Source organism: Procambarus clarkii, chromosome 25, assembly GCF_040958095.1.
Source record: "Procambarus clarkii isolate CNS0578487 chromosome 25, FALCON_Pclarkii_2.0, whole genome shotgun sequence".
NCBI lineage: Eukaryota > Metazoa > Arthropoda > Malacostraca > Decapoda > Cambaridae > Procambarus > Procambarus clarkii.
Window position 1 is genome coordinate 23,275,830 of NC_091174.1, and position 21,511 is coordinate 23,297,340.

General features: G+C 42.3%; 1 protein-coding gene across 1 annotated transcript in view; it reads left to right on the top strand.

The window, feature by feature from the left end:
• LOC123756575 (doublesex- and mab-3-related transcription factor 3) overlaps positions 1-21,511 on the top strand; it is an 87,901-nt gene that overhangs the window by 43,332 nt on the left and 23,058 nt on the right. The window contains exon 3 of the mRNA XM_045739820.2: positions 6,408-6,640. Coding sequence (XP_045595776.1) covers positions 6,408-6,640 — 233 coding nt within the window. The remainder of the gene's footprint in view (positions 1-6,407; positions 6,641-21,511) is intronic.

A 21,511-nucleotide genomic window follows, 5' to 3' on the forward strand; every position in this document is an offset into this window, starting at 1 on the left:
TCTTGATGAAGGTACCTCCTGATGAAGGTACCCCCTGATGAAGGTGTCTCCTGAAGAAGGACCCCCTGATGAAGGTACCCCCTGATGAAGGTACCTCTTGATGAAGGTACTTCCTGATGAAGGTACCCCCTGATGAAGGTACCCCCTGATGAAGGTACCTCCTGATGAAGGTACCCCCTGATGAAGGTACCCCCTGATGAAGGTACCTCTTGATGAAGGTACCTCCTGATGAAGGTACCCCCTGATGAAGGTACCTCTTGATGAAGGTACCTCCTGATGAAGGTACCTCCTGATGAAGGTACCTCTTGATGAAGGTACCTCTTGATGAAGGTACCTCCTGATGAAGGTACCTCTTGATGAAGGTACCTCCTGATGAAGGTACCCCCTCATGAAGGTACCCCCTGATGAAGGTGTATCCTGAAGAAGGTACCCCCTGATGAAGGTACCCCCTGATGAAGGTACCCCCTGATGAAGGTGTCTCCTGAAGAAGGTACCCCCTGATGAAGGTACCCCCTGATGAAGGTGTCTCCTGAAGAAGGTACCCCCTGATGAAGGTACCCCCTGATGAAGGTACCCTCTGATGTAGGTACTTCCTGATGAAGGTACCTCCTGATGAAGGTACCTCCTGATGAAGGTACCCTCTGATGAAGGTACCCTCTGATGAAGGTCCCCCCTGATGAAGGTACCCCCTGATGAAGGTACCCCCTGATGAAGGTACCCCCTAATGAAGGTACCCCCTGATGAAGGTACCCCCTAATGATGGTACCCCCTGATGAAGGTACCCCCTGATGAAGGTACCCCCCTGATGAAGGTACCTCCTGATGAAGGTACCCCCTAATGAAGATACCCTCTGATGAAGGTCCCCCCTGATGAAGGTACCCCCTGATGAAGGTACCCCCTGATGAAGGTACCCCCTGATGAAGGTACCCCCTGATGAAGGTACCCCCTGATGAAGGTACCCTCTAATGAAGGTACCCCCTGATGAAGGTACCCCCTGATGAAGGTACCCCCTGATGAAGGTACCCCCTGATGAAGGTGTCTCCTGAAGAAGGTACCCCCTGATGAAGGTACCCCCTGATGAAGGTACCCCCTGATGAAGGTACCCCCTGATGAAGGTACCCCCTGATGAAGGTACCCTCTGATGAAGGTACCCCCTGATGAAGGTACCCCCTGATGACGGTACCCCCTGATGAAGGTACCCCCTGATGAAGGTACCCCCTGATGAAGGTACCCCCTGATGAAGGTACCCCCTGATGAAGGTACCCCCTGATGAAGGTACCCCCTGATGAAGGTACCCTCTGATGAAGGTACCCCCTGATGAAGGTACCCCCTGATGAAGGTACCCCCTGATGAAGGTACCCCCTGATGAAGGTACCCCCTGATGAAGGTACCCCCTGATGAAGGTGTCTCCTGAAGAAGATACCCCTTATGAAGGTACCACGTGATGAAGGTACCCTCTGATGAAGGTACCCTCTGATGAAGGTACCCCCTGATGAAGGTACCCTCTGATGTAGGTACTTCCTGATAAAGGTACCTCCTGATGAAGGTACCCCCTGATGAAGGTACCCTCTGATGTAGGTACTTCCTGATGAAGGTACCTCCTGATGAAGGTACCTCCTGATGAAGGTACCCCCTATGAAGGTACCCTCTGATGAAGGTACCCCCTGATGAAGGTACCCTCTGATGAAGGTACCCCCTGATGTAGGTACTTCCTGATGAAGGTACCCCCTGATGAAGGTACCATCTGATGAAGGTACCCTCTGATGAAGGTACCCCCTGATGTAGGTACTTCCTGATGAAGGGACCCCCTGATGAAGGTACCTCTTGATGAAGGGAGCTCCTGATGAAGGTACCTCCTGATGAAGGTACCCCATGATGAAGGTGTCTCTTGATGAAGGTACTTCCTGATGAAGGTACCTCCTGATGAAGGTACTTCCTGATGAAGGTACCTCCTGATGAAGGTACTTCCTGATGAAGGTACCCCCTGATGAAGGTCTCTCTTGATGAAGGTACCCCATGATGAAGGTACTTCCTGATGAAGGTACTTCCTGATGAAGGTACCCCATGATGAAGGTATCTCCGCATATGTGGTCCCTAACCAAGCACTTAGAGAGAGACAAGGATGGGGAGGTTTTGATTGGAGTGGATTGTGCGGGCGCGGGGGGGGGGGGGGGTTGTCACTCCTGTCTGGGGCTGCTGTTGTGGGTTTCTTACTCGCCTCTGGGATTGTCGGGGTTGGGACTGGTTCTACTGTTTTCCTTCTCTCTCTCCCTGCACTTCTCCCTTGCACCTACTACCATGATTCTCTCCTCTCTTGTCTCATCCTTCTGGAGGAATTCCTTTGTGGTCTCGCTCGTGTGTGTGTATAATTTATGTATGATATTTCTTCTCACTTCCTATCGCGTGCTTGGCCCCTTGGCTGCCTTATGCATGAGTAAAGTAATCCCGGTGGTGAGCGGCGTAAGCTGATCGTATTTCACGTTCATTCAACTTTTTGCTCCCACACTCCGGCCTTCATCAGCTGTAATACTTCACAGTTTGTTATGAAACACTTAGCTGCCGCGCCCCTCCACAGTGAGAAACATCATCATCCCCTTCACCTCCATCTTAAGCTTCGTTCTCTTGTGTTTATTCTCTCAAGTTCGCTACGTAAGCCACTTGGCACTTTTCCTTATTGCCCCTGCACGGGTTATGACAATAATATATACGTAATTTGCTGCGTTTACAGCTTAACAGCGTTGGCCTTGTATTTGGACCTGATGTTAGTTCTGAGCAGTGCTGGCTGACTGAAAAAGATCGTACTTAGGGAGTGACAAGAATATCCCAGCCAGCGCGTTACCCATCGACATGTTTGTTTACCAATTGTCTGAGTGACAGAGCCTCCCTTGTAATATTCCCCCTTCCCTCAAGAACACACCGTTAATATCTAACATCCACATCTCATTCACGCGATAGTCTCTGTCTCTCTGACCCTAAATGAACACAACCAATAGATGATAAGGCCCTCAAAATAACCCCGTACGAAGGGGTGTAAGTGAGAGGACGAGGTTCGCGCGCGCCAACCAGCTGAGTCCACCTGGTGGCAGAGCAGAGTAATGGTGGGCTGTTTATCCTACACCTCCGGCCACCTTTCATGTCGCCCAGACCCCGCTAACCAATAACAGCTACTGCTATTTAGGGGCTAAAGGCTCGCCAACCCTCGTGCAACACAGAGAGTATAAAAGGCGATATATAATAGCACCATGATAAACGTGTGGCACACCTCTCACCACATTCCTGGACAAGAGGCCATAAAGTACAACAAATAATCAACACATTAATAAACAAGAAAATCTCTGTAATAATCATTGTAAAATTATTTGTTTTATTTAAAATTTTATTCTAAATTTTAAAGCATGAACTCTGGCTGAACAAGGATGTAAAACAATTAATTGATTATTACTTTCTAATTATGCTTTATTATCAGGGAATATGAGGTAATATTACTTTATATTAAAATAGTTGATGCTCAATTCATGCATTTTCTATTGAAAGCTTTCAGTATGATTTCAATACAAAATGCAAGAATCCTTCTCAATACAGTACTCCAAAACTTATTGTGTAGATATCATTTGAACATAATTACTCTATCAACGGACTTCATCTGAAATACATTGTTCCTTCACCTGCCCTACACCCAAGATGAAACACATGTTGTCTGGTAGCCGAGTGAACAGCACGCGGGACTCGTAATCCCGTGGCCCGGGTTTGATTCCGGGCGCTGGCAGAGACAAATGGGCAGAGTTTCTTTCACCCTGATGCTCCTGTTATCTAGCATCAAATAGGTACTTGGGAGTTAGACATCATTTACGGGCTGCTTCCTGTGTGTGTGTGAGTATGAAAAAAATTAGTAGTTAGTAACAGTTGATTGACAGTTGAGAGACGAGCCGAAAGAGCAGAGTTCAACCCCCGCCAGCACAATATTGTTCCTTCACCTTGCTCTATACCCAATATGAAACACATTGTTCTCACCCATGCCCTAAAGCCTAGAATAAACATATCGTTCCCACCCCTTGCCCTAACCACCAGATAAAACACGTTCCTAACACCATGCCCTTGCCAGATTTCCAGTTATCCGAAGACTCGCACATACAATATCACATACGAAGGCTCTCACATACAATACATTCGAATCATTAAATTAATCAGGGAATGGTAACAAGGTATGGTATTCAAGGAATGGGTGTCAGGATTCGGTAATCAGGGTATTGTAATGAGGGTATAATAATCAAGGTATGGTAATCTGGGTATGGTATTTATGGTATGGTTTTCAGGGTACGGTAATCACAACATAGTAATCAGGTGCTACAGTCTCACTGAGCCAGTGTCCTGGTTCTTTATTTCAATCACTGTGTATGGGCTTAGTGCTTCTTCTTCAAAGATCCCACCCCAAGTCAATAGTAAGTTATCAAGTTATCAAGAATAGGCAGTAACTAGTAATCATGACAAATATAACGGGAGTAAACAATACTAATCTGCATCGTCGCCAGTTATACTTATATTATCAGTATATACACACATATGTACACTGTAAGTGTCACTTTCGCACAGTACATTAATACGATAAGTTCTGCAGTCTTCTATCCCGGTAAGTCCACTATCTTTTCTGTTATACGTCATCCGCGTTCAATGGTCCTCACACCGGCGAGTTCACCCTACTCAACACAAGGGACAGTCCTACACTGTATCGTCACGGAGTCCAAAAAACAGTACTTTGCACTTTGACGCAAAGAGCGCACTCTTGCACGACGGCACTTTGATGGTAATCAAAGTGCCGTCGGGGAGGTGGTTCAAATAGCCTCGCCTATCACCACTTTTTGTACGGTCACTGATGGTCGAGTGGTTAAGGCCTCCTGTACACCAGTTGCATAGTGCTCCTGGCAGTATGGGTTCGAGTCACTTCTGGGGTGTGAAGTTTTCAGTTATATATATATATATATATATATATATATATATATATATATATATATATATATATATATATATATATATATATATATATATATATATATATATATATATGTCGTACCTAGTAGCCAGAACGCACTTCTCAGCCTACTATGCAAGGCGCGATTTGCCTAATAAGCCAAGTTTTCCTGAATTAATATATTTTCTCTAATTTTTTCTTATGAAATGATAAAGCTACCCATTTCATTATGTATGAGGTCAATTTTTTGTTATTAGAGTTAAAATTAACGTAGATATATGACCGAACCTAACCAACCCTACCTAACCTAACCTAACCTATCTTTATAGGTGAGGTTAGGTTAGGTAGCCGAAAAAGTTAGGTTAGGTTAGGTTAGGTAGGTTAGGTTGTCGAAAAACAATTAATTCATGAAAACTTGGCTTTTTAGGCAAATCGGGCCTTGCATAGTAGGCTGAGAAGTGCGTTCTGGCTACTAGGTACGACATATATATATATATATATATATATATATATATATATATATATATATATATATATATATATATATATATATATATATATATATATATATATATATATATATATAATTCACCCTACTCAACATATATATATATATATATATATATATATATATATATATATATATATATATATATATATATAATATGACAAGTGTCAGACCACAGAGGAAGAATTGAAACAGGAATTTCCTTAAATACTTTCGTATTTAATAATACATCTTCAGAAGGGTATTATACACTAAATACACCCTTCTGAAGATGTATTAATAAATACGAAAGTACTTAAGGAAATTCCTGTTTCAATTCTTCCTCCGTGGTCTGACACTGTCACATTTTTCATCACGTGTCAACCTTCGTGATTTACACACACACACACACATACACACACACACACACACACACACACACACACACACACACACACACACACACACACACACACACACACACACACACACACACACACACACACATACACACACACACACACACACATATACGTTGGAAGACAGAAGAGTTAGGGGGGACATGATCACCACATTCAAGATTCTCAAGGGAATCGACAGGGTTGATAAAGATAGGCTATTTAACACAAGAGGCATACGCACTAGGGGACACAGGTAGAAACTGAGTGCCCAAATGAGCCACAGAGATATTAGAAAGAGCTTTTTTAGTGTGAGAGTGGTTGACAAATGGAATGCATTTGGAAGCAATGTGGTGGAGGCTGACTCCATACACAGTTTCAAGTGTAGATATGATAGAGCCCAATAGGCTCAGGAACCTGGCGGGACCAAAGAGCCAGAGCTCAACCCCCGCAAGCACAACTAGGTGAGTACAACTAGGTGAGTACACACACACACACACACACACTCACACACACATGAATAAAACTTAAACTTATTCAGCTTCTATTGTTATAGGCAACAAGCGTCTGAGAATAAGGATCAAGTACCCGCTACAATTCCTCGCAGGGGATCCTCGGAGCTACCGCCGAGTGAATGTCCTTCAGTGAACTCTCAGCAAGAGTCGCCTGCTACGGTCGCCGCCAGGGCCAAGCTCAAGTCGGCTGAGGCCTTACTGGCACAGAAGAGGCTGTACCAGCGTCACCTCAGGTCCCTACAGCAATCAGCGCTAGCAAGAGATCTCATGACTAGTGAGTATCTCATATCATTTTTCTCTGTCTCTCGGTATCTCCCTCTCGCTCTCTCTCTGTCTCTCGGTCTCTCTCTCTCTCTCTCTCTCTCTCTCTCTCTCTCTCTCTCTCTCTCTCTCTCTCTCTCTCTCTCTCTCTCTCTCTCTCTCTCTCTCTCTCTCTCTCTCTCTCTCTCTCTCTCTCTCTCTCTCTCTCCACCTTATCATGAGGGCACTGTATGTGTTAGATATCCCTTGGGAATCTAGCAGTAATTTTCAGCATACAATTTTGACTTTTTACAAAATAAACATTTTACGAAATAAACATACATACTGATTACTTACGTAATATTTATGTGAACATTAAAATATTTGGTAAAATATTTTGCATGATGATGTAACGTTATTTCGGCAAATCTGTTGCGGTTAACTGGTGATGAAATATTCAGATTAAATAATACAATTATCTCACCTCACATATAACATTCAAAGGCTTGTATAAACGTAAAATTGATGTACAGAAACAAAAAGATTTAGTTCAGTGACCAAGAGGTTAGTAAACGTAAACGTAAAATTTTTGAAAAATCTATAAGGTGAGTGTAAATGTTGACAGTGATACGAGTTCTTGAAGCTTACTAAAAATATATACAATAATTATAGAAATTATGAAACATACATACGAAAAAAATACAAGGGCAGGGATTATTGTGAACCCTTGAACGGCTACATACATGGACCTTCACGTTCTTTGAATTCATGGCTTGTTTTGATACGACATCATCTCGAACTCATCCCTCCCCAGAGACCATAAATCATATGTTGACTTACGCAGATAATAATATATCAGTGTTTGACTTATACATCTGAGAACCAACTTGCAAGATCAATCGTTCATAGTCTAATAACAAACGGTTTCTCTCAAAATTTAATTAAATTATTATATATTGTAGGTTTAGGCACAGTGATGTCTAGATAAGGTCAAGTAAGGTGCTTTGGTTACGTTGACTGTTTGCAACACTGGAGGGAAGTGAACGAGGCTCAAATTGAGTAAAGGCTACGAAAATAGTCAAAAGAATTACACATATTTATTCAGATTTTACTTTCCATATTTGCAGTTGTACACATTAACAAAAGTAAAATGGTCATTTCATGCAGCCGCCAAACACACTGTTTATGAGTGAGAAGCACTTCACACATGACTCCCAACTGATGATGTTCGAATCTTTCTGGAACAGTGCTTCACTGACGACAGCTCTTAGAATGTTAGAATTTCAACTCTGCAAATGCTTCTCCCGCCTACTATAAGTGCTCATAATTGCAAGTAGAACCTAAACATCTAACCTAATAAAAACTATGCCTAAATAAGCATAATATGCTAATATATAATAATATTTACTTATATATGAATAAATTTCTGTTTTCAATGAAGATTGAAAACTGAACAAATTGATGAAGGCATCTTTGGGGTCAGCCGTTGGATGGAATGAACTTAGCTTGAGGTGCGTTCTCAGATTATGTTGATGAGGCCGGCCTGAGGGGCCAGGTTGCATACTTGCACACTGTGCACCCAACGACCCTATGTTTAGATGATGGGTTGCCATCTTAGATTTATGAAGCTGTTCAGAGTTTCTTGCCAACATTATTTGACGTTGAACTGTTTCTCTTGATGTTAAAATATTGATTATATAGAACGAGGATATGTGCACGGAAAGGTATTGCTCAGCATAAATTTAATGAGTCTATGTACCACCATTTTCTAGAAATTTCTAGTCACAGATTCTGACAAAGACAAACATTTGTCTGTTAGTGGATCATTAAACTGTTGTCTTGGCCAAAATAATCATCTTGTGGTCTTTAGTTTATACGACCAACGCTAAACCTGTTAGTTTCCAACTAACGATGCAAAATAACCGCATCAGCTCTTGGCAAAATGCTTCAGCTACTTGGGCTGGACGGTAGAGTGACGGTCTTGCTTCATGCAGGTCGGTGTTTAATCCAGACCGTTCAAGTGGTTGGGCACCATTTCTTTTCCCCCGTCCCATCACAAATCCTTTTCCTGATCCCCTTCCAAGTTCTATATAGTCGCAATGGCTTGGCACTTAGTCCTGATAATTCCATTTCATTCCGTTCTTGGCCAAGTGGTCAATACGTCTAACAATCAAGTATGGACTGGTTGTATTTTCTTGTTTTTTACAGTTTTGTTGCCTATTAAAAAAAATTGTATTTCAAATATTATTTTAATTGTAATATTTTAACTGGAAAAAGTTAACACAAATAAATGTAAACTTTGGATTCATATAGATCGGTACAGTGTAATTATTGAAGAATAATTGGAATTATAATATTTTATGGAATGTAAATAATCTTATAAAAATTCAAAGTAATTATAAATAATTTGTATAATTTCGACCAATGTCTAGCATCTTAATATAATGAAAGATACGTGTTTCCTAAGGAATTAAAGTAACGAATACATAAACAGACTTCAAAACAATAATGGTCCATATAAATTTTCTCAATCATTTCTTAATATAACGTGTGAGGCCTAGAGGTAGATCAAGAATGATGGATAATGCGAGGATCAGGGGGGGGGGGAAGTCAGTACCACGGACAAGGTCAGGGCTTGGGGTCAGGGGGAAGGTCAGTGTCACAGACAAGGTATGGGATTAGGCTTGGGGTTAGGGGGAAGGTCAGTGTCACAGACAAGGTCAGGGATTAGGCTTGGGGTCAGGGGGAAGGTCAGTATCACAGACAAGGTCAGGGATTAGGCTTGGGTCAGGAAGAGAGCATCACGGACAAGGTCAGGGATAAAGAGAGGGTCAGGGAAGGGAACAGTGTAGTGAATATGACCAAGGAGAAGGAGAAGGTCCGGGATAAGGACAAGGGCCAGGAAGGAGGACAGTGTCTCTGACATGGTCAGGGATAAGAAGCAACCCGTTCTCGCACTTTCTTATAGTCAATATCTTGCTTATGAATAAGTGTATATATGTCATACTAATATATTGTGAATATTTGAGTTTACCTTAAAAAGCTGAATAGAAAACCACAACCTAACCTAACCTTCTAAGTATGTTAAGCTATTACAATTAGTACTGAGCTATTTTATTACAGTTTTATTACAGTTACAGTTTATATTACAGTTTTATCAAAATAATAAAACAAAACTAAAATATTTAAATAAATTGTAAAGTAACTCAGGATATTATCAACTTTTGTATAAAATCTCTTTTGTTTAATAAAACTGAGAGAAAAAGTTAGTGCCATGAAAAAAAAGATGGCGTTTAATATGTCACATATGTACTTATAAGCGAATTAGTAACTATAAGTAATAAGACATATATGTACTGTCTTGTGCGAGAGCAGGTTGCAACAAGAAGGACAGGGAGAGAGTGCCAAAGATTACGTCAGGGATAAGGAGAGGTTTTTGTCTATCACAAACATTATCTTGAGGTTATCTTGAGATGATTTCGGGGATTTTTAGTGTCCCCGCGGCCCGGTCCTCGACCAGGCCTCCACCCGAAAGTACTTAAGGAAATTTCCTGTTTCATTTTTCCTCCGTGGTCTGACATTGTCATATATATATATATATATATATATATATATATATATATATATATATATATATATATATATATATATATATATATATATATATATATATATATAAAGTTGACACATGGTACGTCTATATCCCAGGTGTATTCTGTGCACTATAACATCACATTGCCGAGTTCTTGCTCTATAAGTTCCATGTATGAATGTCTCCTCACGATATTTATCATAATGTTTAATTGTACAGCATTCAGGTCTTTATGAATTTGATAGGTCAGTAAGATTTTCATCAAATATTTGTTTAGGTATTTTATTTGTCACTGCTAATGAAACACCCATATTAATTTCTGGTATTGGTGACTCTCTACAGGCTGTCTTTGCAAACATATCAACAGTGTCATATCATGGTATCCAGAGGAATTTAATTTCAAATCTGTTTTCATGTTTTAGCAGCAAAAATATTCATTCGAATATCACTGACTATTTTCTGGGTGTTACTACTATGTGCGTTTAATGCCTGGAGGCATTATATACTGCCTGAAGACATTTATATACTGTGACTCTGCGAGCCACAGTATATAAGTCCACTGTCTTTGTCTTGTAAAAATTCAGTGGCAAGATTCGGTTTGAGCTGCACTAGCACAATCATTGCAATAATGAGAATTCCAGAAAGAAGGAGAGTACATGAACAACGTCAGGGATAAATAAAAGATATTAGAAAATAAATAATGTGAGTGACAAGGTCTGGAAAATGGTCAGAGACAGGGCCAGTGATCGGGCCGAAGCCAGTTACCGGGCCGGGGCCAGTGACCGGGCCGAGGCCAGTGACCGGGCCGAGGACAGTGACAGGGCCGGAACTAGTGACAGGGGTCGGGGCCAATGACATGGCTGAGGCCAATGACAGGGCCGGGGCCAGTGACAGGGCCGGGGCCAGTGACAGGGCCGGGGTCAGTGACAGGGCCGGGGCCAGTGACAGGGCCGGGGCCAGTGACAGGGCCGAGGCCCGTGACAGGGCTAGGGCCCGTGACTGGGCCGGGGACAATGACAGGGCCGGAGACAATGACAGAGGACCGGTTGGGGAAGGGGAGAACAGGGTCAGGGACAGTGACATGGTCAAGGACAGTGAGAGGGACATGATCAGGGACGTGGTTACACACAACACAAAGAAGCGATCCCAAATCGACGCCACCACACACACATAACACCACACATACAAGACAACCACACACAAGACAACCACACACAAGACAACCACACACAAGACAACCACACACAAGACAACCACACACAAGACAACCACACACAAGACAACCACACACAAGACAACCACACACAAAAACAACCACACACAAAACAACCACACACAAGACAACCACACACAAGACAACCACACACAAAAACAACCACACACAAGACAACCACACACACACACGACCACACACACAGGGGACACAGGCCTCAGAGCTAAGTCGGTACAAGACATGATGGACTATGTCACCCAAAAGTGTCAAGAGGCAGTAAACAGGTTCATCCCGGCCCAAAGGGAAAAATCCGAGAAGCAAAAGAAGAATCCATGGTTTAACAGGGCATGTATGGAAGCTAAGGTACTGAACAAAAGGGCGTGGAGGAACTTCCGAAATAACAGAACGCCAGAAAGCAGAGAGAGATAACAGAGAACCAGGAATGAGTAAGTTAGCATGAGAAGGGAAGCAGAGAAAAATTATGAAAATGATATAGCAAGCAAAGCCAAGACCGATCTAAAGCTACTACACAGTCACATCGGGAGGAAAAAACAGTAAAAGAACAGGTAATGAAACTTAGAACAGGCGAGGACAGGTATACAGAGAATGACAGTGAGGTGTGTGAGGAACTCAACAAGAGGTTCCAGAAGGTCTTCACAATAGAACATGGTGAGGTCACTGTGCTAGGAAAGGGGGCAGTAAACTAGGCGGCCTTGGAAGGGTTCGAAATTACGAGAGATGAGGTCAAGAGACACCTGTTAGATCTGGATGTGAGAAAGGCTATTGGTCCAGACGGGATATCACCATGGGTATTGAAAGAGTGTGCAGAGGCAATCTGCTTGCCACTCTCCATAGTGTATAGTACGTCACTGGAGACGGGAAACCTACCAGAAATATGGAAGGCGGCTAATATGGTCCCAATATACAAAAAGCGTGACAGGCAAGAGGCACTGAACTACAGGCCAGTGTCCTTAACTTGTATGCCATGCAAAGTGATGGAGAAGATCGTGAGGAAAAAAACCTGGTAACACATCTGGAGAGAAGGGACTTCGTGACAAATTGCCAACATGGGTTCAAGGAGGGTAAATCTTGCCTTACAGGCTTAATAGAATTCTGCGATCAGGTGACAAAAATTTAGCAAGAAAGAGAAGGATGGGCAGACTGCATTTTTTTGGACTGTCGGAAAGCCTTTGATACAGTTCCCCATAAGAGGCTGGTACTTAAGCTGGAGAGACAGGGAGGAGTAACTGGTAAAGTGCTCCAGTGGATAAGGGAATACGTAAGCAATAGGAAGCAAAGAGTTACATTGAGGGGTGAGACCTCAGATTGGCATGAAGTCACCAGTGGAGTCCCACAGGGCTCTGTACTCGGGCCTATCCTGTTTCTGATATACGTGAACGATCTCCCGGAGGGTATAGACTCATTCCTCTCAATGTTTGCTGACGATGCCAAAATTATGAGAAGGATTAAGACAGAGGAGGACTGCTTGAGGCTTCAAGAACACCTACAAACTAAAGGAATGGTCGAACAAATGGTTGTTAGAGTTTAACCCAAGCAAATGTAATGTAATGAAGATAGGTGTAGGGAGCAGGAGGCCAGTTACAAGGTATCATTTGGGAGATGAAATTCTCAACAAGTCAGAGAGAGAGAAAGACCTGGGGGTTGATATCACGCCAGACCTGTCCCCTGAAGCCCATATCAAGAGGATAACATCAGCAGCATATGCCAGGTTGGCTAACATAAGAACGGCATTTAGACACTTGTACAAGAAATCATTCAGAACTTTGTATACCACCTATGTCAGACCAATCCTCGAGTATGCAGCCCTAGCATGGAGTCTATATCTAGTGAAGCATAAGACCAAACTGGAAAAAGTTCAAAGGTTTGCCACCAGACTAGTACCCGGACTGAGAGGTATGAGCTACGAGGAGAGACTACGGGAATTAAACCTCACGTCGCTAGAAGACAGAAGAGTTTGGGAGGATATGATCACCATGTGCAAGATTCTCAGAGGAATTAACAGGGTAGATAAAGATGGGCTATTTAACACAAGGAGCACACGCACTAGGGGACACAGGCGGAAACTGAGTGCCCAAATGAGCCACAGAGATATTAGAAAGATTTTTTTTAGTGTCAGAGTAGTTGACAAATGGAAGGCATTAGGCAGTGATGTGGTGGAGGCTGACTCCATACACAGTTTCATATGTAGATATGATAGAGCTCAATACGCCTAGGAACCTGTACACCAGTTGATTAACAGTTGAGAGGCGGGACAAAAGAGCCAGAGCTCAACCCCCGCAAGCACAAATAGGTGAGTACAAATAGGGGAGTACACAAACTACCACACACAAGACAACCACACACAAGACAACCACAAACACACAAGAAAACCACACAGAATACAGCCACACACAACTCAGCCACACAAAATATAACCACACACAAGACAACTAAAAAATTTCCGACTCTATAAAGTGAATAGTTCAAAGTTCTATTATCTAATTGCTTAGAACGGCAATCTTTACAAAACACTACCATTGTTGTGACACAACACAACACAACACAACCACACATAACACAACCACACATATTATAACCACACACAAGCCGGTCGGCCGAGCGGACAGCACACTGGACTTGTGATCCTTTGGTCCCGGGTTCGATCCCGGGCGCCGGCTAGAAACAATGGGCAGAGTTTCTTTCACCCTATGCCCCTGTTACCTAGCAGTAAAATAGGTACCTGGGTGTTAGTGAGCTGTCACGGGCTGCTTCCTGGGGGTGGAGGCCTGGTCGAGGACCGAGGATCATCTCAAGATAACACAATACAACCGCCATTCACACAATTAAATATCACTCAGCAAAATGATATATAATATTACAATCGACAGAACACACATTCCTGCCTGAGAAATAGGCAGGAATAACAGGTTAGGGGCTCCAGTGGATAAAGGAGCATCTAAGCAACAAAAAAAGACATCAGAGTGGCGAGATATCCCCAGCAGAGTCCCACAGGGCTCTGTACCTGGACCCATCCTGTTCCTGATATATGTAAACGATCTTCCGGAAGGTATTGACTCATTCCTCTCAATGTTTGTTAATGATGCAAAAATTATGAAAAGATTCTAGACAGATGAGGATAGACAGAGACTACTGGACAACCTGGATTAACTGGAGAAATGGTCTAGAAAATAGCTACTGAAGTTTAACTCAAGTAAGTGTAAAGTAATGAAATTAGGCGAAGGGAGCAGGAGGCTGAACACAAGGTACCATCTGGGAGGAGAAAATCCTTCAAGAATCCATTAGAAAGAAAGATCAGGGGGTGATATCGCACCGAACCTGTCCCCAGAAGCACGAATCAAAAGAATATTATAAGCGACATATGCTAGGTTGGCCAACATAAGAATTACCTTTAGAAGCTTTAGAAAGAAATAATTCAGAACCTTGTATATCACATATGTCAGAACAATCTTGGAGTATGCAGCTCAAGCCGGGATTCCACGCCTAGTAAAACACAAGACAAAGTTAGAGAAGATTCAGAGATATGCAACCAGAATAGTCCCAGAACCGAGAGTACACACAGGAGCTACGAGGAGAGGCTACCGGAATTAAACCTCACGTCTCTGAAAGACAGAAGTGTTTGGGGGAGGCATGATCACCATCTACAAAATTCTCAGAGGAATTAACATGATGGGCAAAAGCAAACTATTTAGCATGGGTGGAACACAAACAAGGGGACACAGGTGGAAACTTGGTACCCAAATGAACCACAAAGAGATTATAAAAAATGTTTTTATCATTGTGATTATCATAGTTAACAAATGGAATGCACTAGAGAGTGTTGTGGTGGAGGTAGACACCATACATAGTTTTAAATGTAGATAAAATTGACTAAACAAGAAAGAACCAAAGAGCCGAAGCTCAACCAACAGAAGCACAACTAGGTGAGTACATAACACAACCATAACTTACCCAACCACGCATCACAAAAACGCACAATACAATCACAAACATCTCATCAACACACTATTCAACCATACATATATTAAACCATACGCAATACAATAGCTCAATTAAAACCACAAATAACAAAACAACACACAAGATAACCACAACATAATGTTGTGTTGTTTCAACACAACTTAACCACACACCACCTCCATACACAACACGAAAACACAAAACACAGTTACACACATAATTCAACCACACTCTACAAAATCATACACAACACAATTACACACATCACAACTACACAACACAACCAGTCAAAACACCACCTCACAAAACACAACTACACATAATACAACCAGACTTGATACAACCACACGCAACACACAACAAAACTACAAACTACACTGAAGCACACAGTGCAGTCACACACAACACAGCGATATGGAAGAAAATGCATAATAGAACCAGTGAAGAGCAGGGGTGCCATAGGCACAATCAGAGAACACTGTATAAACATCAGAGGTCCACGGTTGTTCAACGTCCTCCCAGCGACTATAAGAAATATTGCCGAAACAACCGTGGACATCTTCAAGAGAAAACTAGACTGTTTTCTAACAAAAAAAAAAAAAGTGCGGACCAACCGGACTGTGGTGGGTATGTGGGCGTGCGGGCCGCTCGAAAACAGACTGATGGACCAAGCTCTCACAAGTCATGCCTGGCCTCGGGCCGAGCTTGGGGAGTAGAAGATCTCCCAGAACCCCATCAACCAGGTATCAACCAAGTAACAGCAACACACGATACAGCTTCACAAAATATCACAAAAAACACAACCACACGCCACACACAGCACAACCACACGCCACACACAACACAACCACACGCCACACACAACACAACCACACGCCACACACAACACAACCACACGCCACACACAACACAACCACACGCCACACACAGCACAACCACACGCCACACACAGCACAACCACACGCCACACACAACACAACCACACGCCACACACAACACAACCACACGCCACACACAACACAACCACACGCCACACACAGCACAACCACACGCCACACACAGCACAACCACACGCCACACACAACACAACCACACGCCACACGTCACAACCAAACGCCACACACAACACAACCACACGCCACACCTGGTAGGGGGCCCTGGTATCCTGGTGGATAGCGCGCAGGTCTCGTAATTCTGTGGCGCGGGATCGATTCCCGCACCAGGCAGAAACAAATGGGCAAAGTTTCGATCACCCTGAATGCTCCTGTTACCTAGCAGTAAATAGGTGCCTGTGAGTTAGTCAGCTGTCACGGGCTGCTTCCTGGGGTGTGTGTGTGAGTGGTGTGGAAAAAAAGTAGTTAGTAAACAGTTAATCGACAGTTGAGAGGCGGGCTGAAAGAGCAAAGCTCAACCCCCGCAAACACAACAAGGTGAATACACAACCACACGCCACACACAACACAACCACACGCCTCACACAACACAACCACACGCCTCACACAACACAACCACACGCCTCACACACAAACACCTTGCCGGCATTACGAAATAATTTTTTGAACAAATTTAAACAGTAAACAAAGTACTCTATGAACACAAATAATTTGTTGTTCATTGTTCGCGTTTAATATATTATTTTCTTGGGATATTACCAATTTTAAAACTAATTTTTTTTTTAGTGTTGAACATTCAATCATTCGCCCGTCATTCTCAGAGTTGCCGGCAGTATACAACTGTGAACTAGCAACCTCAAGGAAATCGGCCACAAGAAAAAGAATGGGGGTTATAACATTTCCTATATTGGTTTTAAGGAATTTTGATTGAATCAGACTGACAAAGAAGGAAAATCAATTTAATTACAGGAGTATTTGTCACAGGAAAATAAATAAATTTTACATCGTTATGTAGACTTGCGTGAGGTGTCACTATGATATAATTACATTACAATGTTTTTGTCTTACAGCTTGATTGTTACATTAATAGTTATGTATGAAAACTTTATTTTAAACTTAGCAGCATTTACTTAATCTTCAATATCACAGCTACGTTCATTAGAGGAAAAATTATGCTGATTATCTCTAATAATAATTTATCAGTAATTAAATATGTTTATTATTTGATTTCAAGACTTAATTTGAGCTAGAGTAAACATTTAAACAAGTTCTGCCTATCAAGCAAAATGATCTTCTAAAACAAGGCTTAACTTTCAAGTTAGGTTTAAAATCAAAACAGATTTCTATAAATTTTTTATTTTATCTAACAAGTCCCAGAGGCTTTTTATGATAATTAGTGTAAAGTATTAATATATAATTTATTATTGCTCATTGCTTTCTAACTCGTTAGGCTCAAATCTTTTGAAGGTCAAGTGAACTATTTATTACGTTAGTTTAAGTAACTTAAAATTTAATTGTATGGTGGAGGTTTCCGTATTCGTCCATATTGGTTGGAAGAATACGGTATTCCTCCAACCATTTCCCCAGGTATTGGTTGGTTTAGATTCACCTGTTCTTGTCTTAATTATTATTCCCCTGGTTGATATTTATTGCAATGTAGTTACTATTGGCCAATAGTATCTACATTGAAATAGAGTAAAAATTGCAATATAGTATTGTAAACCTTACACTCACGTCCCAAGATGATGGTCTTATTTAGTGACTTGCTGTTTTAACAGTTTAAGTGAAGTCAGTTTTTTCATTAAAAATATTCACTCTGCTTAATCATAACTACGAATTGTGAATCACAAGGATTAGAGAGATTTTGTTTATTGTATCATGTCTTCTCGTTAAGATTATTTACATGCGGTAGTTGTATTGTGTTGTATACTTCTCCACACCCGTGTTGAGAAGTATTGTTGGTTGAGGAAACGAATCCCAGTTGTGTTATCGCTTGGCTCTTTGATGTACAAAACGCTTCTCTGACGATCTTAAACGCTGACCATAATATTGATATAGGCTGATGTAAATACACACATATCAACATGAAGGAACACATCATAAAACGCATATATCTGCGCACATAAGCATACTGAACGGGAAAAACAGCTTATTGCCGGAGATAAATCCCTCTTGCACTTTAGACAAACACAGAATTGAGCTAACTTCCTGCGTACAGCTATACCCATAACGCACGTCTGCTTGTATTGCAACGATTACGCTCACATGTATGCGTAAGTTGATGCACATGTAGAGATGGGAGAGACAGCGTCACTTCCGGGCCGTCGCTCTGGTTATCAGCCTCACTCCCTTTTCCGCAGCCACACTACCCCTCCCAACATCCCCCCTCCCCTCCCAAACACTTCTAGCCTCATCCCCTACCGTGCCTTCTCCCAGTATCCTTCCCATCCCACTGAACGCCCCTTCCATCCTCTAATTATCAACCCATCACCTATATTCCTTGGAAACATTACTTCCAATCATTCAGTCCCTCATTCCAAACTATCTTCAATAAGCTGTCACCAATTATCCCCTTTCCATTATTCATTTCCGCTTCATTCTCTTCCTTTACTCTTTCCTTCATTCATTTCTAGCTCTTCTGTTATTCACAACTCACCTCTTGAAACATTCCATCCCTCACCTTTTCCTATTTTTCCCATCCCTCCTCTTCTCCTTTTCACCTTTCCCCACCGGTTCTCCCTACTACCTTTTTGTCACTTCCTTTCCTTCCGACGATTTCTCTTTATCTCCCTCATTCGTGATCCTCTTCTGTGTCTCTTCTCTTATCCTTCTTCCCAAATTTTCAACTCTCTCGAAACCTATTCTTTTTCTCTTTCATCTCTTAGTACTCATCCATTTTTATCCTCCATTGCAACTCCTTCTTGCAATGGAGTTACAAATTCCTTGTGCATCTGCTACCTCAGCTTATGCCTCCCTCCCCAGCCGCCCCTTCCCCCTAAACCTCCTTTTACTCCCACACCCCCTACCCCTACACCTCCTCTTACTCCCACTCCCCCTACCCCTACACCCCCACTTACTCCCACTCCCGTGCATGTGTATGTATATGTATGTGTATAAAACAAATATGGAAGCTGATCAGAATTACATTTCACCTTTGTAAATGTACATTAATGACACTATGTAAAAGACATATCGAACACTTTATGTAGGACAGACGTAAATCTGTGCATCTATGTATTTACGTATGTAGGTCAGCTTATCATTTTAAAAGCACCGAATCCCCTTCTATGGTTGATTGTTCAATAAACCCTTGAGCTATATGTTTAACACATCTCTCACCCTGTACATGGAGGACAGAAGAAAATGTATATATGCTGCTTAGCATTGTAAATGTGTGGCCACGTCTGTGGTAGAAAAAAAAAACTTCCCCTTCTCCCTACACCTCCTCTTACTCCAATACCCCCTACCCTCTACACCCCCCTCTTACTCCCACTCCCCCCTACACACACCCTCTCTTACTCCCACTCCCCCTACCCCCTACACCTCTTACTCCCACTCCCCCTTCCCCCTACATCTATTCTTACTTCCACTCCCCCTTCCCCCTACACCTATTCTTACTTCCACTCCCCCTTCCCCCTACACACGCCCTCTCTTACTCCCACTCCCCCTAGCCCCTACACTCCCTCTTACCCCCCACCCCCTCTTACCCCCACCCCCCTTCCTCCTAAACCTCCTCTTACTCCCACTCCCCTTTCCCCCTACACCTATTCTTACTCCCCCCCCCTTTCCTCCTAAACCTCCTCTTACTCCCACTCCCCCTTCCCCCTACACCTATTCTTACTCCCCCCCCCTTCCTCCTAAACCTCCTCTTACTCCCACTCCCCCTTCCCCCTACACCTATTCTTCCTCCCACAGCCCCTACCCCCTACACTTCCTCTTACTCCCACTCCTCCTTTCCCCTATACCTCTTACACCCACTCCCGCTCACGCTAGGTGCGGTCAAAGCCTCCACTACCAGTTCGGCAGGTAGGTGGTCGCTGGTGCCTCATTAATGAAAGGGAAATTACAAATCAAGTGGAGAACAGAGCTGAAGCACTACTCCCGACATAGACAATAGACCTCAACAACATCCGCAATGAATGCCACCTTATGAAACACATAACCATTGCAGAGGTCCATAAAACCATCATGGGATTCAAGAACAAGGCGCCGGTCAACACCAAGATAAATAAGATGGTATTATCCAACCTACCACTGATTGCACTCCATCAGTACATATGTATAGTAAATGCAGCTCCTGCATCTGGACTATTCCCCACATACTTCAAGAATGCCACAATAAGATTAATCCCCAAGCCAGGTAAACCCCCAACCCAAACTGAAAATTACAGGTCAATTTCCCTCCTCGAAGTACCAAGCAAAATATTCGAAAATATAAATAATCAATCACCGACTTGTGAAGTACATGGAAGAGGAAGAGAAGTATAACACCAGGCAACATGGGTTTAGAAACCACAGATTGGCCCATACACCTATAGCCCTGATCAACGAGCATATAGCAAACTCAGTGTCGAAAAAAGATCAGTGTAATATAGTGCTTAGAAACATTTCGAAAACCTTCGACAAAGTGTGGCACACAGGCCTAAAATATAAGATATCTGAGCTAGGACCTCCTGAGAGATTTACTGCTACGCTCTGCAGCTTTATAGACAACAGAATTGCTAGGCTTAATATCGGCAGCTACTTGGGTGATATAATAGAACTGAAAAGTGGAGTTCCACAAGGAAGCTGCCTCTCCCCCAATCTATTCAACATATATATATATATATATATATATATATATATATATATATATATATATATATATATATATATATATATATATATATATATATATATATATATATATATATATATATATTATATATATATATATATTATATATATATACACACACAGCTGACCTACCCCAGCATGGAGAATACATCACATACGCTGACGATGTCACCCAAATAATATGCCAACTGGGACCATCAAAGCCGCTACTAGCCGACAAGACCAAGGCAGCAATTGAACTCATAAACAACTTTGAAAAGCAATGGAAAATTAGCACAAATAAACAAGAGTTTCAGATGATACACATTGCGAAAAGAAACCCAGACCCCATTATCCTTGACAACCATCCGATCCAATATGCGGAGGTAGGTAGAATACTGGGACTCATGATAA